At 38.0% G+C, this 16,119-nt stretch overlaps 1 protein-coding gene across 1 annotated transcript in view; it reads left to right on the forward strand.

Moving 5' to 3' along the window:
* The window catches only part of Prosalpha5 (proteasome alpha5 subunit), a 96,139-nt gene that overhangs the window by 56,044 nt on the left and 23,976 nt on the right, over positions 1-16,119 (forward strand). Inside the window, exon 5 of the mRNA XM_090387064.1 lies at positions 11,865-11,972. Coding sequence (XP_090243190.1) covers positions 11,865-11,972 — 108 coding nt within the window. The remainder of the gene's footprint in view (positions 1-11,864; positions 11,973-16,119) is intronic.

The raw sequence follows: 16,119 nt of genomic DNA on the forward strand, positions 1-16,119 counted from the left end.
TGGATTAGAGGAGTTGTGTTTGTTGGTAGATATTTAATGCAAATAAAGCTGTATTCCCCTGCCAAATAATCTTCCAAGCCAGGGGCAATAAGCAGGAGCATTGTCCAAAACCAAGAGGGCCTTTACAGATAAGTTATAACTTTCTAGATAAGCTTTCAACTTGGGGCAAACACTTTGTGAATCCACTCCAGGAAAAACTGTCTTGTTACCTAAGCCTTACTGTTAGCCCTCCACATCACATTTAGTTTACTTTTCATGATATTGTTCTTCTTAAAAACTCTGATTTTCTGAATGATAAACAAGCAATGGTTTAATTTTGCAGTCCCCACTAGCGTTACCACACAGCAAGAGTGTTAATCTGTCTTTCATTGGTTTGTGTCCGGGCAGTGCTTTTTCCTCTTTTCTTCTAGACATTTTTTTCCAGAATAGGCCTGTCTCATCACAATTAAAAACTTGTTGAGGGATGAATCCCTCAGTGTCTACATAGTTTTTGAAATCTTCAACAAACTTTTTAGCATCTTCTGTGTTCGAGCTTGAAGTATCTCCATGCTTAACTACACTATGAATGCCCATTTGCCTTTTAAATTTTTCAAACCAGTCCCTACTTGCCATGAAATCACCACTGATTCCTGGGTTCTTTTGCTGCAGGTCATCATATAACTGCCTTGCTTTTTCGCCGATGATAGATTCTGAAATACTATCACCAGCCATTTGCTTTTCAGTAATTCATACTAATAAAAGATTTTCCATGTCTTCATACGTTTGTGATCTTTTAGCAGCAAGAATTTTTACACCTTTTGCCACATCAGCGGCTCTAATTGCTTCTTTATTTTTAATTATGCTGCTTACCATAGTTCTCGGCATGTTAAATTCTAATGCTAAGTTGGAAACGTGTTCCACTTTCAAACTTAGCAATGATTTCTTTTTCAACTTAATTGTTGTTCTCACACCTTTCCTTTTTGGTTGTTTTTCTTCACTACACTTTTTTGGGGTGATGGTCACTTCTTTTTACAAAGATAACTGCAAAAAATTGCAAAATTAAAAGAAATTTCAAAGAGAAAATAACAGGTGATGTGCACCGAACGATCGCATAAGGCAGACTGCTGGGGTATTGCACAGGGCTGGTTGACTGCATGGGCAATTGCATGAGGCTAGGATGACCATGTGGTGGGTGACTTTTCGTGACGAATATTGGATTTTTGGATGAATATCGGAGCATTTTTTTGCCGAAAAAATGTGACAAATATTGCATTTGACGAATATAGAGGTTCCACTGTAGAGGCTACCTGTCATCTGCTGAATGACTGTTAAATCTTGAAAGAGCTGTCATGATGGTACCCTAAGTTTAAGACATATAACAGATTCAAATTTTTTGTAATGCTGTTCATATAAAATTATGTTAACCATTTAGTTTAACTCATGGATAATGGTATCACTTCTAACATGAGACCAAACCCAGGACTAGAGCATCCCCAAGACAATTGAATGTAGAGTTGCATACAGTTTTAAATTATTGAAATGCCTTTGTTTAAACATAATCCCACAGTCTTGCTATTTCATACACCTTTGTTATTTAATATGCCATCCTACTAAAAATGAAATGAAATAAATAATTGAGAGAATGAATGTTACTTCAAGTCAAACCTGTGAATGATTTATGAATAGTAAATATGAGAGTGACTCGTTTGTTTAAAACATTACTGTGAGAAATAAGATAAAAAAACACTTTTATATCGTAGTCAAATTCCTATTTATGCCTTTTGAATATTAGAAGCAGATACAAAGCAATTTTCTTTGTCTGCTTGTTTTTTTTTTTTTTTTTTTTGCAAGCAGGATTTAAACTGGTTAGCAAGAGATAACAATAAAGTAGTTTTAAGTTTTACGATTTCAAAGAATAAGATTTTTAAATATGATCAATACCACCAACAAACTAGTGGTATTGATCAAACAAGTCACTAAAAAAATTAGTGACTTGCTTTAGAAGTTATCGTTTGAACTAATCATGCTAAAACATATCTTGTGTTATATGACATATCTGTTAGATGTTTGAGGATAACTTTAACACCCACATTATAAGCTAATTGCATTAAACCTAAAATGAAATTTACCTTTTAAAAACACTAAACAGCAGTACTGTCTGTACTTGAAACAGGAAATTTTTGAAATTGTCATTTACTTATAATGATTCAATGCTCTCAAATAAGGCACTGTGTGCAAGGAAACCAGTATACAATATAACATGTAAATAGGCAACAACCTATTTTAGCTACATCATTGGAGTTCTACACACATACATATGAAAAATGAATTAGAATGAGCTCAAATAGTCATGATCCTATATTAGTATTAGCCATAGGGTGCCGAGGAAATCCGAGGCTTTTGCTAGATGAGATAAAAATAAGTGTTTGACACTTCATTTAGATAATGATCCAGCTGACCTTTGTGTTTCCTCAATTGCCCATGCAGATAAATTATTACCCCTGTAATTAGCAGCTCACTGACTAAAAGAAAACTCTTGCAGTCCAGTCCTCTTTCCCCATAATTTGAATTTATGGTCCTTAATTCTAATATAATTAATAACCATGAAAATTTCACCTTCATTTCTTTTATTGTCCCTCTGAGATCCCCATAGACTTCAGTCAGATTCCTTTGAGGTACCAAGCTCTGTAGGCCGACCAGGCTAGCTGGGTGGGTAAAGTGCCTGCCTGACAACCCAAAGGTCATAGGTTCGAATCCTGCCTCGGGCTTTGAGCCTAGTGCAAAAACCTTGGGAGGTGCATTATGGCCACATAAGCTGATGCACCAACAACTAACAAAGGGAGAAAAAAAAAAAAAAAAAAAAAAAAGCTCTGTAGGCTACTATTCAAAGTCTCCTCTCTCATGCCATTGCTCTTTTGCTAATCTCACCTAAAATAGTGAGTTTATAACTCCCTGTCTCTACAAGCAAATCAATGAATTATTGGTAGGGCATCATGGAACTTTCCATGCAGTTTAGACAGATCCCCTTTTTTTTTCCTAACATTTTTATTTGAGCTCCATAAGTTATTTTGGGCTTACTATTTCCCAAGTGTAAGACCTTACATTTTGCTGTAATAAAACATAGCTGCCACTTTTACCATCAATGGCTTAAAACCCATGCAAGCTATCCTGAAGGAGCACTGATCATTAACTACTTCCGAACGTTGGGATCATACCTTGTATCCCTTCCTCAAATGTAATTTAAGAAAATAAGAAACAATGATAGTCCCAGTGCTGATCCCTGAGCACCCACTTAAGTCATCCCATGATCCCAACATGTTTTAGTTTGTACAGTAATCTCTCATTTGTAAATGAGTCTAATGCTTTGCTGAAATCCAAATAAACAATAGTAAAATTATTTCTTACATCCAGCTCATATATAACTGTCAAAATAATAAAAGGATAATCACGTTTAATTAACTAGTTTAGTTAAACATGATTTTCCCTTTACAGAACTGTGCTATGTTTCTTTCAGAATACCATTTCTATCCATACATCCCTTTACTCATTTTTGTGATAATCACCTCTGTGATTTTTCTACCACTGAACTCACACTGACCTGTTTATAGTTATCCTCTTTGTTCTTATAATTGCCTTTATATATTATTAATATGTTGACACTCCTCCAATCCAAAGGAATCTCTCCCAAGTCTAGTAATGCCCTTGTAACTAACATTAATGGTTCAGTGGATTCTCTTATGGCCTTCCTTAGAATTATTGGGTATTTACATGCCATCATCAGGTAATCCAGCTTACTTTTGAATTTTGGTACCTAGTTCCAGAATCATTTTTAATAGTGAAAATCTCACCTTCATTTTGCTGTCCCCTCTCATCAGAGCCTTACTGACCTCAATCAAGTCTGCTCTAAGGTTGCCACTCTCTGTAGCTTACATTCAGTCTTTCCTCACATTAATGTCCCTTTGCAGATCTCACCAAGCACGTTGCTTGTCTTTGGACCCTTTCAAGAAGCTTGATCTCTCGCTCTCTCTCCCTCCCTCCCTCCCCTTTTTTTAAGATGCACTCTCCATACTTCATACTTGAACACAGTATTCCAAGTGCAGTCTTACAACTGCCTTATACAGTGTGAATGTGATCTCCTTGTGTCTACAAGCAAATTTTCAATAAATCAATGATAGGACACGATGGGCTTTCCTTACCTCCAATCTACCCTGGTCAGAAAACTTCATATCTGAACATATCATATCTCCCAAATCTCTTTCTTCCTTTACTGTTAAAGGAAGAAAGAGACTATGGTTAATTTTTAAACTGTAATAAAATTTATTCTTAGTGGCAAAATCTGTGACATGAGCAAACTCTATCAAATTAAGCCTGTAATCAAACCATGGTTTAGTCTGCACAGGAACTGTAAAGAGGAAGTTGTTCTTGCTCGGCGCTGTACAGGACACAAGTATCTGACACACTGTTTTCTGTTGAGGGCTTTTGGGTTGCTGTTCCCCAAGTGTAAGACCTTGCATTTTGCTGCATTAAGACAGCTGCCACATTTCTGATTATCCGTGAATGCTATCTAATCCTGAAGGAGTGCTGATCATTATTATTGGTGATATTGTTATATACGTTGGCAAGGCGCCTCCGTAGCCAGGTGGGCAGGAGTGGCAGTGCGTAGCACATGCTTCTTGATTAGACCGGGGTTCGAGCACGTGACTACCAAATACGGAGGATGTGGAAAGGTCAGGGAATGACCACCGCATATCCCCGAAGCAATATGGCCTTAGTTGCTAATGCTCCTAAAAAACAATAACATAACATACGTTGGCACTAATGACATTAAGAATAGGAAATCTGCAGACTTAGTTAACAAGTACAGGTAAATGTTAAAAAAAAAAAGCCGTGAGTTAGGATCAAATTTGAAAGTGTCAGCAATTCTGCCCAGACATGATAGGAGGGAGTACGTGATGATGCCCTTGTCAATCATTTTGGCCCTGGAGAGATTGTGCAAGGCTCATGGGGTAGAATTTTTCTCAGCGTGGTGTGTGCTTGTTAACAGGAGAGACTGCTTCTACAGGCATATAATATATTTAAATAGAAAGGGTGCAAGAATATTTGATGATGCTATTGAGGCAGTGTTAGGTGTGTCAAAAAACTGCTAGCTTGGGGAGATTCACTTATATTAATAGATTAGCTGTAGCTGCAGGCAGAGATGAAAGTAATTCTTGCACCACTTCTATTAGAATGAAGGGTGGAATGCTGTGGATTTCAGGGACTGGTGGGAGCCACCACAGAACAAATAAATACATGGGCTGTGTTAGGGTAACTAAGAATAAAAACAGGTGCATGTATACTTGTATGTACACCAATGCTAGGAGTATAGTAAATAAATTTGATGAATTTAAGTTCTGGTCAAGACATCAAAGGTGGATATTGTTGGAATATCAGAGACATGGTGTCACACAGATATAAACAGTGCAAAATTGGAATTTGGGGAATACAATGTATACCGAAAGGATAAGAAGGGTGGAGGGGTTATGCTGCTAGTTAAGAAACACAAAATCTAAGGAAGTGCATCCAGTTGACAGATGGTCAGTGCAATGTTGAGTCAGTTTGGTGTGGTGTAAGCACTGGGAAATCAAAATTAGAGAGTAGGAGTGTGTTGTAGGCCTAATGACTCTGATGATTACAATGAACAACTGTACAGAGAATTAGAGTGGGCCAGTAAATCAGATTACCTTATAATGGGGGATTTTAATTTCGCAGATATTGACTGAAACTTGTGGGTTGGTCACTTGCACACTAATCAAGGCTTTTGTGGATTTATTGGAGGATTGTTTTCTACAGCAACATGTTAGAGAGGCAACCAGAGAGAGTAATACTCTTGATCTGGTTATCAGCAGTGATTATTCGTGCATTAAGAATTTGCAGATAAAGGAACCACTAGATGGTCGTGATCACAGTGTACTGATATGGGATTTACTTTAAGATGTAACTACCATCAAGGGTAAAGGGAAAGGTTTTTGCTTTCATAAAGGTGACTACAGTGGTCTTAGACAGTTTTTGAATTCTATACCATGGAACCAACTGATTATGTTACCAACAGCAAATTCTAAACGGGAAGCATTCAAGGAGGTAATCATGGAAGCTACTAGCCGTTTCATACCGATTAAGAAATACTGTTCAGGGTTTAGGTCTAAATAGATGTCAGATGAACTAATGAGACACGTGACAGAGAAGAAAAATGCATGGGACGCATATAAATAGGCGACACAGAAGCTTATGGCAGATATAAGCTAGTCTGTAATCAAGTCACAAAAGAGATTAGGCAATCAAGGCAGATTATGGGAAATCTTTGCCAAAGGATGCCAAGAAAAACAGCAAGGACTTCTTAACTTATAAACTGTAGAAGGAAAGGGATGAATCAGATTGGTCCACTTTATCGATGGTTCGACTGTTTATGATCCTGCTCAGATAGATTATAATCTGAATGAGTATTTTGCATCAACATTCACACATGGAGTTATTAAGGGATGAAAATTCTGGAAGTTTATCAAACTAACAGGGTGCTTATTGATTTTGTACTAACTGAGAGAAAAGTGAACGAGAAATTGTTGAAGTTAAACATAAGAAAGGCACCTGGGGTGGATGGGATCTATCCAGTTATATTAAAGGAAGTAAGCAAACCCTTAGCCATAATTATGAGAGCATCCTTGGACTCAGGAGAAGTCCCCATGGAGTGGAGATGTGCAAATGTATTCCCAATTCACAAAGAGGGATCTAGGGGTGACACAAGTAATTACAGACCAGTTATTTTAACTTCTGTTCCTGAGAAAATAATGGAGTCACTGGTTAAAGATGCATTGCACAATCATCTAGACAAGACTGTAGTAATGAATCAGACACAGCACGGGTTTGTTAAGGGAGTCTTGTCTGACAAATTTGATTGGATACTGTTGATGTTGGTTACAAAGGAACTGGATGCAAAAAAATAATTTTGATATTTTCAGGAAAGCTTTTGACACTGTTGTACATGAAAGACTACTATACAATTTGGAGCAGTATAGTATTAAGGGCAAGTTGCTACAATGGATAAAAAGGTAGTTTAGTGGGAGAAGACAGAGAATGGTAATCAATGGAAGCTGCTGTTCGTGGACTAATGTTATTAGCAGGGTTCAGTGTTGGGCCCCACTGTTGTTTTGTATATTTTTCAATGATATTGATGAAGGTATATGAGGCTTAATGTCGAAGTTTGCAGATGATACAAAGATTAGCAGTGTGCTACTGCAACAGAATCTAGAAAAGTTGGGCAGATGGGCTGAGAAGTGGCAACTGAACTTTATAGCATTGACAAATGCAACGTACTGCATATGGGTAGAAGTAACCCCAGAGAAATGTACCAACAGCGGGGTATTACACTTAGGGTGGTGGAAAATGAAAAAGACCTGAGAGTAATTGTGCAGTCAGGTATGAAATTTTCTGAGCAGTGTAGACAGCTACCAGAGCAGGTTATGGGGTATTGTGAGTGGTATACAGGAATTTTGCTAGTAAGGAAAAGGAGGTGACTATCCCTTTGTATAAGGCAATCTCAGGCCACGCCTTGTGTACTTGTCTGGAGTCCTCATTTTTGGAAGGGTGTAGAGTTGCTTGGGCGAGTACAGAGAAGGGCAATAAGATTGGTGAGGGGAACGAAGGTGTGGTCTTACCAAGAAAGGCTTAAGTTCTGCAAATTGCAGCATCTAGAAACTTAGGCACCTGTTAGGTGATCTGATTGAGGTGTACAAGGCTTTGAATCGGTCAAGCAGGCTTAATTCAGATCTGATTCTTACTCTTGCTCAGATTACAATGCTGAGGGGGCATAAATTCAAATTGAGGAAAGTTAGTTATGATGTGTGGAAATTTACTTTTAGCCTGTGGATAGTTGATTGCTGGAACAAACTTCCATCTGTTGTTGTGGAAGTGGTGGCTTAATGAATTCATGGAGGAACAACAAATGCTTAGAGGGAATGGATGTGTGAAATGAGATTTTTTTTTTTTTTTTTTTTTGCTGATGCTATATAAGCTTGCTTTCTTGCTTCACATGCTTCTACTACTATTAACTACTCTTCCAGTCTTTATCGACAAATTTGGAAATTATTCCCTCTTTTTTTTTTTTTTTTTTTTTTATGAGAACCCCAAACATGAAAGGTATCAAAGCCTATAGTACTTAGTACCGTGCATGGGTTGAAGGAGAAGTATGGGGGGGGGGGAATGCCAGAAACTTTGCTCTAGAGACTAAACATGTGTTTCACCACTTCAAGCCTCCAATAAGCAAAGTGGTGGAATTTCACCGGTTGATGAAAGTCATCTACCACTTTAATATGCTTTATGAAACTCATAAACAACAATAGTCCCAGAACTAACTCTTGGAGGATACTACTTCTAATGTTCGACCAATCCGAAGAGTAACCAGTAATCACACCCTCTGTCACTTGCCCTACAACCACCCTGTGATGTATCTTAGAATATCTGCCCCGGTTCTAACATGTTTCAGTTTATAAAATAACTTCTCATGAAAGACTATGTAAAATTCCCTGCTAAAGTCCAAATAAACTGCATTGAAAATTTTCCTTACATAAAGCTCATGAGTAACTCTGTGTCAGAATAGCTAATCAAATTAGTTAAACACAGTTTTCCCCTTAATAAAACAATATTGTTTTCTTCAAAATTCCACATCTTATCTAATTGTTCATGGATTTCACTCTTAATCATTGCTTCCATGATTTTACCTACAACTGAAATGAGACTGATATTCTACAAAGGGTACTAGGAAAGTTTTGCAATATGACGCAACAATGAATCACAGGAAGCTGCTTGTTGCTGCATGTTGAGACATGTTCATACGTGCATAGTAGCCGCCGGGCCAAGTCGATGGGCTCAGTTATTCATTAGTAGTGAGAGTGTAAAGTGCTTGCGATGGCATCGTCGTCACGAAATGAGATAAGGACAGTTTTGCGTTATAATTTCGTGCATGGTTTAACCATAGACCAGTGCTTAGAAGAAATGACTCTTGCACTAGATGATGATTGTCCACATCGTACAATGATATTCAGGTGGTATAGAGAATTCCAAAGGAGAAATTTCACTCTGGAGGATTCTGAGAGGCCGGGAAGGCCACGAACGTCAGTTACGGAGGAAAACGTTACTGCTGTGAGGAAAATGCTTGACGAAAACAGGCGAGTGACCTACCAACAGATAGAGGATACTTTGGGCCTAAATGCACCAGCAATTCGTTCGATTCTGCAAGATCATTTGCACGTGAAGAAACTTTGTTCTCTCTGGGTGCCGCATCAACTGACTGAAGAGCAGATGACACGATGTGTGACTTGGTGCCGGGAGATGTTAAAAAAGTTTGATAAGGGACAATCTCGGTATGTGAACAACATCGTGACAGGTGACAAGACTTGGCTGTACTATTACGATCTGCCGACCAAGGCTCAAAACAAAGTTTGGGTCTTTGATGATGACGACACACCCGTAATTGTCAGAAAATCCCGATCTGTAAAGAAGAAAATGATAGCTGTATTTTTCAAATCGAGTGGAATTGTGGAACGTGTCGTTTTGGACACGCAGAAGACAGTCACAGCTAAGTGGTATACTGAACAATGCCTGCCTAAAGTCATTGGATCTATGAAGAACCTGTGGCCAAAGTCAAGAATGGACACCTGGTACCTCCATCACGATAATGCTGCAGCTCACCGCGCCAAAGCCTGCACCAAATATTTGACCACGACAGGACTGAAACTTCTCGAGCACCCTCCCTACAGTCCAGACCTTGCTCCCTGCGACTTTGCACTCTTCCCGCATGTGAAAATGAAGCTAAAAGGGAGGCGGTTTTCCAGTGATGAGGACCTTCTACGGGCTTGGGACAACGAGTGTGCTTTACTCCCTAGTGAAACTTGGCAGAACTGGTTTAAAGATTGGTTTCGGAGGATGGAGAGGTGTAATGAATGTAGAGGAAATTACTTTGAAAAAATTAAATAAACAAAGCTGTATTGCAAAACTTTCCTAGTACCTTTTGTATTGTTACCAATTTTACTCTTAGAACCAAGCCTTTATGTATTGGTGATATGTTGTTGATGCTCAGAAATCTCTCCTAAGTTTAACAATGCCCTCATAATTAACCTTAATGGTTTAATGAACTCTTTTGCCAATGCCTTCAACTTTACTGGGTATATCCATCGATTCCAGGAGTTTTACTTGCCTTTAGGCATGAACTGTTTTTCTAATAAACTGTAATCTGTGATTTTAGTATCCTTAATTTTATACTGTTCCATTTGACTATGAAGGATCTTGAATAAAGATTAATGTGATGTACCTGTGAACAGGTTCATTAGCTGAATTATCCAAGACTTTTCCACTCTCATTATGCAATATTTCAATTTCTTTCTGAATTGCTTTTTCTTTATATTCACATACTTTAAAAACTGCTTGTCCCAGTTCTTTGCTGCTCTTTTAGACATAATTTCTCATACTCAGCTTTATGTTTTCTGTGATACTATTACAGATCAACTTGTGGCTGTCAAACTTTTGTGCTTTTCATCACTCTGTAACCATCACATGCCGTCATTCTGCTATATTACTATCCCCCTTGTGCTATATTTTCTTAATGCATGTATGACTTTTATGACTATTGCTTTAAAGATATTCCATGATTTTATTTTCACCATCCATAATTTCCATTATTTACTGTATTGACACATGAATATAAGCTACAGGTTGCAAAAGCAATGAACTCATGACTCAGAGAGGAATTGCCCACAGCCATTCCTGTCTGAGTTATCCTGTAACAAAACAGTTTAAGTAAATTAAATGAAAAGATAATATTCTAACTTATGTTGCAGTGAATGTTTTGTTTATTATTAAAAATAAATGATGCTCAACTCCATCCACATTAACAAACTAACAAAGCTTAATCAGAATAAAATCTCATCTTTCAGTTCTTTTCAGAAAGTCATCAAAATTATAAGTTTCTGTCAACAGACAAGTTGTATGCTATATTAATTCTAAACAGCTGAATTGTGGTGCTGTCTGTCAACCCTTTCAGAATTTAGGGAGGTAGAGATATGTAAAATAACCAATATTTGCAGTATAAAGTTTTAACTTTAAAAAGTAAGAATAGGCCATAGTCTATTCTTAGTTTAAAATTATGCTCTATTCTTATTTTATTCTTACTATCACTGTAAACACACTATGTTTTATTGTCGAATGGGAGAGGTAATAGTGATTAAAAGGGGGGATAATCATATGCATCTTTACTCTTAATTCCAGTTTCCTTAAACCAGTCTCTAGGCATAGTTTAAGATACTTTTGAAAGATTCTACTATCCCATTATTGTGGAGAAAATTTTCAAATGGCTCCAGTTTGTTAATGAAGCATTTCTAGATACAATTTATATAACATTGTTTTGTTCCTTAGAATACACTCGCCAGTTTACTGCACTTACTTCATGAGTATCCTGTATTTTGGTTGCATCTGTAGTTTTAGTGAGGTAGGGGAATATACAATTCCAATAATTAGCCTGGGATAAGTCCTGTTGTTCATAAAGTTTTACTTTAATTAATACAATATTACTCTATCTCTAATTAATCTGTCACATAATACAATATTTCACATAACCAGTAATGTCAAAACATTTTGTAGTGATGCCCTTGGCAATATTTTATTTGCTTACCTCTCCTTGAATAATTGAATTTGCTAAGGATATAGATGTTTATATTATAGTGATCATATCATCCTTTATAAGTCTTGTTTTTCTGCATATGTTTGCATTTGTCCTAAAAAAAAAAAATATATATATATCATTGTATGTTTGTTTTACTGCTTGTCCCAAAACAGTGATATATTTGAACAAATTTCAGAATCACTGGTTTTTATATAATGAAAAAATGAAAGTTGAAAGTGTTGCTCAGGCAGTTTCTAATCTGGCAATTCAGTTCGGAGACAGCGATGATGATGGAAATGCCATGGTAAGTTTTCTTTCAATATAAACTAATACTTGATTATAAATAACTGCTTTGTGCGCGTTTGCGTGTAGCAATCTTGAAAGGAATGGTTACACCACTCTGCATGGTTTTCAATCTATATTTGTGGAAGTTACGTCTAGTCTTCAAGCAAAGACAAGATATTACTGAATTTGTAAAAAATTTCATCTGTACAGAATAATCTGCAGAGATGCAGATTACTTCATAAAGATGTTAATTACTTTTCAGCTGCCATTATTCTCAGTGGTAACTGCATATTGAACTTGCACTTCCAATGTTTGTGAGCATAAAATGGTACATTTGATTTCTCGTTAATTTTACTATAGTGATCACTACTATATTAAATATTAATTATAAAAATTCTGTACACTCAAGCAATTTGCCAACTAGCATATGCCTGGCCTGGAGTTGCCAAATCCTTTTTGATGTGTACTGTGTGCACAGTATTCAGTTTAGTTTTGGTCAGGCAAAAACAGTTACCTAATTCAATAGTGATGCCATTTTGCAGCAGTTGAACTGGGGATATTGCAGTTTGTGTCTTAGGGTACACTAAAGCATTCAACAAAAATGGAGTGGTGGTCAAATAAACATCATGCATTTGCTGCCGAAACATTTTTTATGTCAGGTGACTGAACAACATCTGTAACAGATGTGAAACCTCCAGGTTGGATGCGTATGGTTCAAACTCCAGAAAATATTGAAAGAATCAGAGCAATGTTACAGTGCAATCCTTGTTTATCTGTTATCAGTTAAGAGAATTGAACATACTAGAATGAAATGTGTGCCATATATTGCATATTGATTTAAAGTTCTGTCCATATAAAATGCAAATGGTTCACAATTTTTTGTTTGTGATTTGGATACATTTGAAATTCTGCAGTCTATTCCTACAAAACGTGAATGAGGATACAAACTTAATCAGTTGTTTAATCATTTCATTTGAATGGGTATATGTCTGTGACCTCCCTCCCCTGCCTGGGGATGGGGTTTTAAAGGGAACTGGGTTAGAGTACCCAGTTGAGCTCGCCAATGGTGTTTTGGCAGCAAAGCCGCAGAATGTCTTTGTTGGTGTCATGTCCAAGCAGTGTCGAATCCAGTATGAAGGTCAAGCTGCCCATCCCGCTCCGGTGGGATATGTTAGCTGGCAGTGGGGAACCCACCAGTTGCCCTTTTTAAATCTAAAATATAAGCTTTTGGCTACTTCCAGGTAAAGTGGGAGAGCTCCGGCCAGCAACTATAGTGCAGGTGTAAGGTGGTGTAAGGTGTATTTAGTGTCAGATGGCACCAGGGGGTTCCCCCATCTCCGCGTAGTTTTCATTGTGGGTGTACCAGTTCACTGGAAATGCCAGAGATTTAAAAGTGTATGGATCTTGTATATGTGTAGTGCCGTGTACCGTTGTTCATCTGGTCGTTTAGCCGCTGGACCCCTGCTGAGGCCCAACGTTGCCTCGCCTTTGCCCCGTGGAGGCAGACCAGGAACCCAGTAGGCTTAAGTTACTCTGGCAGTTCCTGCCACCTAATTTCCTAAGATTTCAGTGGCTAGGACCTTAAAAAAAAAAAAAAAAAATTTTTATTGTATTTATATTGCATGCATATATGCGTGCATACAAGCACATATATACACACATGCACATATGTGCCAACGTCAATCGTGGGGTTGACGTCACTTGAGTTGGGTGCATATATGCATGCATATACATACCAACGTCAATCGTGGGGTTGATGTCGCTTGAGTTGGGCCAGAACGTGGGTGAAGATATTTTGGATGTATTTAAATTTAGGTGTGTGGGGCTTCGCTAGCGTGAAGATAGAGAGTGGGGGGAGGCTGAAGACTGGGGGGAGAAAGACAGAAGTATGGAGCCAATAGGGAAGACAGCCCCAAGTTTCAGTGTGGCATGCCCATGCCCCACCAGAGTAGAAATGGGGGGGGACGAGAGAATCGTCTCCCCGGGGGAGTAGGGTTTAAAGGTGAAGGGGGCTAGGGTGCCCTCTTCAGGCTGCCGTGAGGCTTTGGGAGCTAGGTTGCAGTTTGTTGTTTGTTGTCTCTATTCTTGTCCACTTGATTCAAATTGGGACACTCATGAGGCAATCCCTGTCTTTTTTTTTCGTTGATTCTCTTTTCTTCTTCTTTTCCCTTCTTTTCTTTATTCCTTTCTTTTCCATTCATTTTCTTTTCTTCCACAATTTTCTTTTCCAGGAGTTGTCTCTGTCTTATGCGATTTATGTTACTGTACTATCAGTCTCGGTGTATGGCAATTAACACCCTTCTCCTTGTGAAGAGGTCCTGTGCATACTGGGAGAGCGCGCAGTACTCCTCTTCTGTGTCAATGAAATGATGTTCAAGTCCTTTGGGGAGGTAATGGATTTTTGTGATGAGGATGCATCTGAGGTATTGTGGGCAGTCGTAAAGCAGGTGGTCCCAGCTTTCGACCTCCCCGCACATGCAATTTGGGTCATCGACGAGGCAGAAGCTGAACAGTTTCTGGTTGAAGGGTCCATGTCCTGTGAGTAATGAGGTCAGGTGCAAGCCCGGGAAGAACCAGCCCGGTTGCCTTGGGTATATTTTGTTCAGTTCTGGAAAAAATTTACGAGTGATCTCACACTATAGTGCAGGTGTGCTTACTGTGCGCATGCTCTGGTAATAGTGAGTAGTATTGTCCTTTGTATCGATTCTAATTTATTCCTATTTCTTACTATGGCCAAGCAGGTAAACCACACACCGGCTCCATAGGTGATAACATGTAGCAACATTACACGAGGGCAGGAGCAGCTGTGCATAGCACACGCTTCTTGATTAGACCGGGGTTCGAGCCCGTGACCACCAAATACGGAGGGAGGATACGGCAAGGTCAGGGAATGACCACCGCATATTCCCGGAGGAGTATGGCCTTAGTTGCTAATGCTCTTAAAAACCAAATAACAACAACAACAGCATGGTATATGATTGCCAGGGTCTTTCTTTTGAGTCCCCAGTCTGCTCGACTGATCCTGGCAATCATACCTTCAATAATTTCTTAGAAGTGTTAGAAATCGATCCAGGCACATTAAAATGAGTCATTACTGGTGACGAAAGCTGGTTTTTCCAGTGCGATCCAAAAACCAATTGCCGAAGTGAGGAGTAGCACACAGAAACATCCCCATATCAGAAAAATTCACGAATAATCAAATCAAAGGTGAAAATGATGAATGATTGTGTGTTGTTGTTTTTTTTTTTAATATTATTATTACCGAGGTATCATCCACAAAGAGTTTCTGCAACAGGGACAAACAACGAACCAAAATTGGTACAGAGAAATTCTCAAGCAGTTACTAAAAAGAATCCTCTGTGTAAAACCAGAGATCAATCAAGATTAAATCCTTCACCGTGAAGATGCACTATCCCATTCTGCCTTCTGCATTACAGACTTCACCAGACCTTGCTCCATGTGATTACTTTTTGTTCCCAAAACTGAAAAAGAAACTAAAAGGAAATCATAAGTCAATGGAGACCATTGAAAAAATCTGTAACTGACTCTGTAAAGGAGCTGACAGATAAACACTACCTGTCTTGCTTTAACAACTGTAAATGCCATTGGAGACATTGTGTAGCTGCAGAGCGAAGTTATTTTGAGAGTGACCATTGTTATTTTGCATAAAAATCAAAATAAAAATTTTTATTGATTTAATCTCATTACTTTTCTGACAGGCCCCATATGTACAATTTACAGACCAAATGCACTAGCTCCTTTTGGTTTTGGGTGTCTTGCATTTAAAAAAATAAAATAAAAGTTTGTAGAAAATATGAGTTTTTTTTTTTTTTTTTTTACACAATGAGATTTCATTCAAATATTGTATGGAAATTATTTCTGTATACAATTGTTATAAAACAGAAAATACAAAACCGAAGGTAGGAGAATTCTTTTATTTGCTTTCTTGTTCTCTGGGCCAGGAAAGTTTATATTCATTATAACTGCTTATGGCAGTTATTGAATCAGTTGTGCAGGTAATTATTACAAATTACCTGCACAACTAGGCTATTATACTTTTTTGCAGCAGTGAAGAGATTGTCTTGGAATGAATGTCACTGACAATATGTTACCCCATGATGGACCAACTGTTTTTATTCTTTATATAAGTGAAACAATATTTAGTT

Source organism: Mastigoproctus giganteus, chromosome 13 (assembly GCF_048544385.1).
Source record: "Mastigoproctus giganteus isolate SK-2022 chromosome 13, ASM4854438v1, whole genome shotgun sequence".
In the NCBI taxonomy this organism is placed as follows: domain Eukaryota; kingdom Metazoa; phylum Arthropoda; class Arachnida; order Uropygi; family Thelyphonidae; genus Mastigoproctus; species Mastigoproctus giganteus.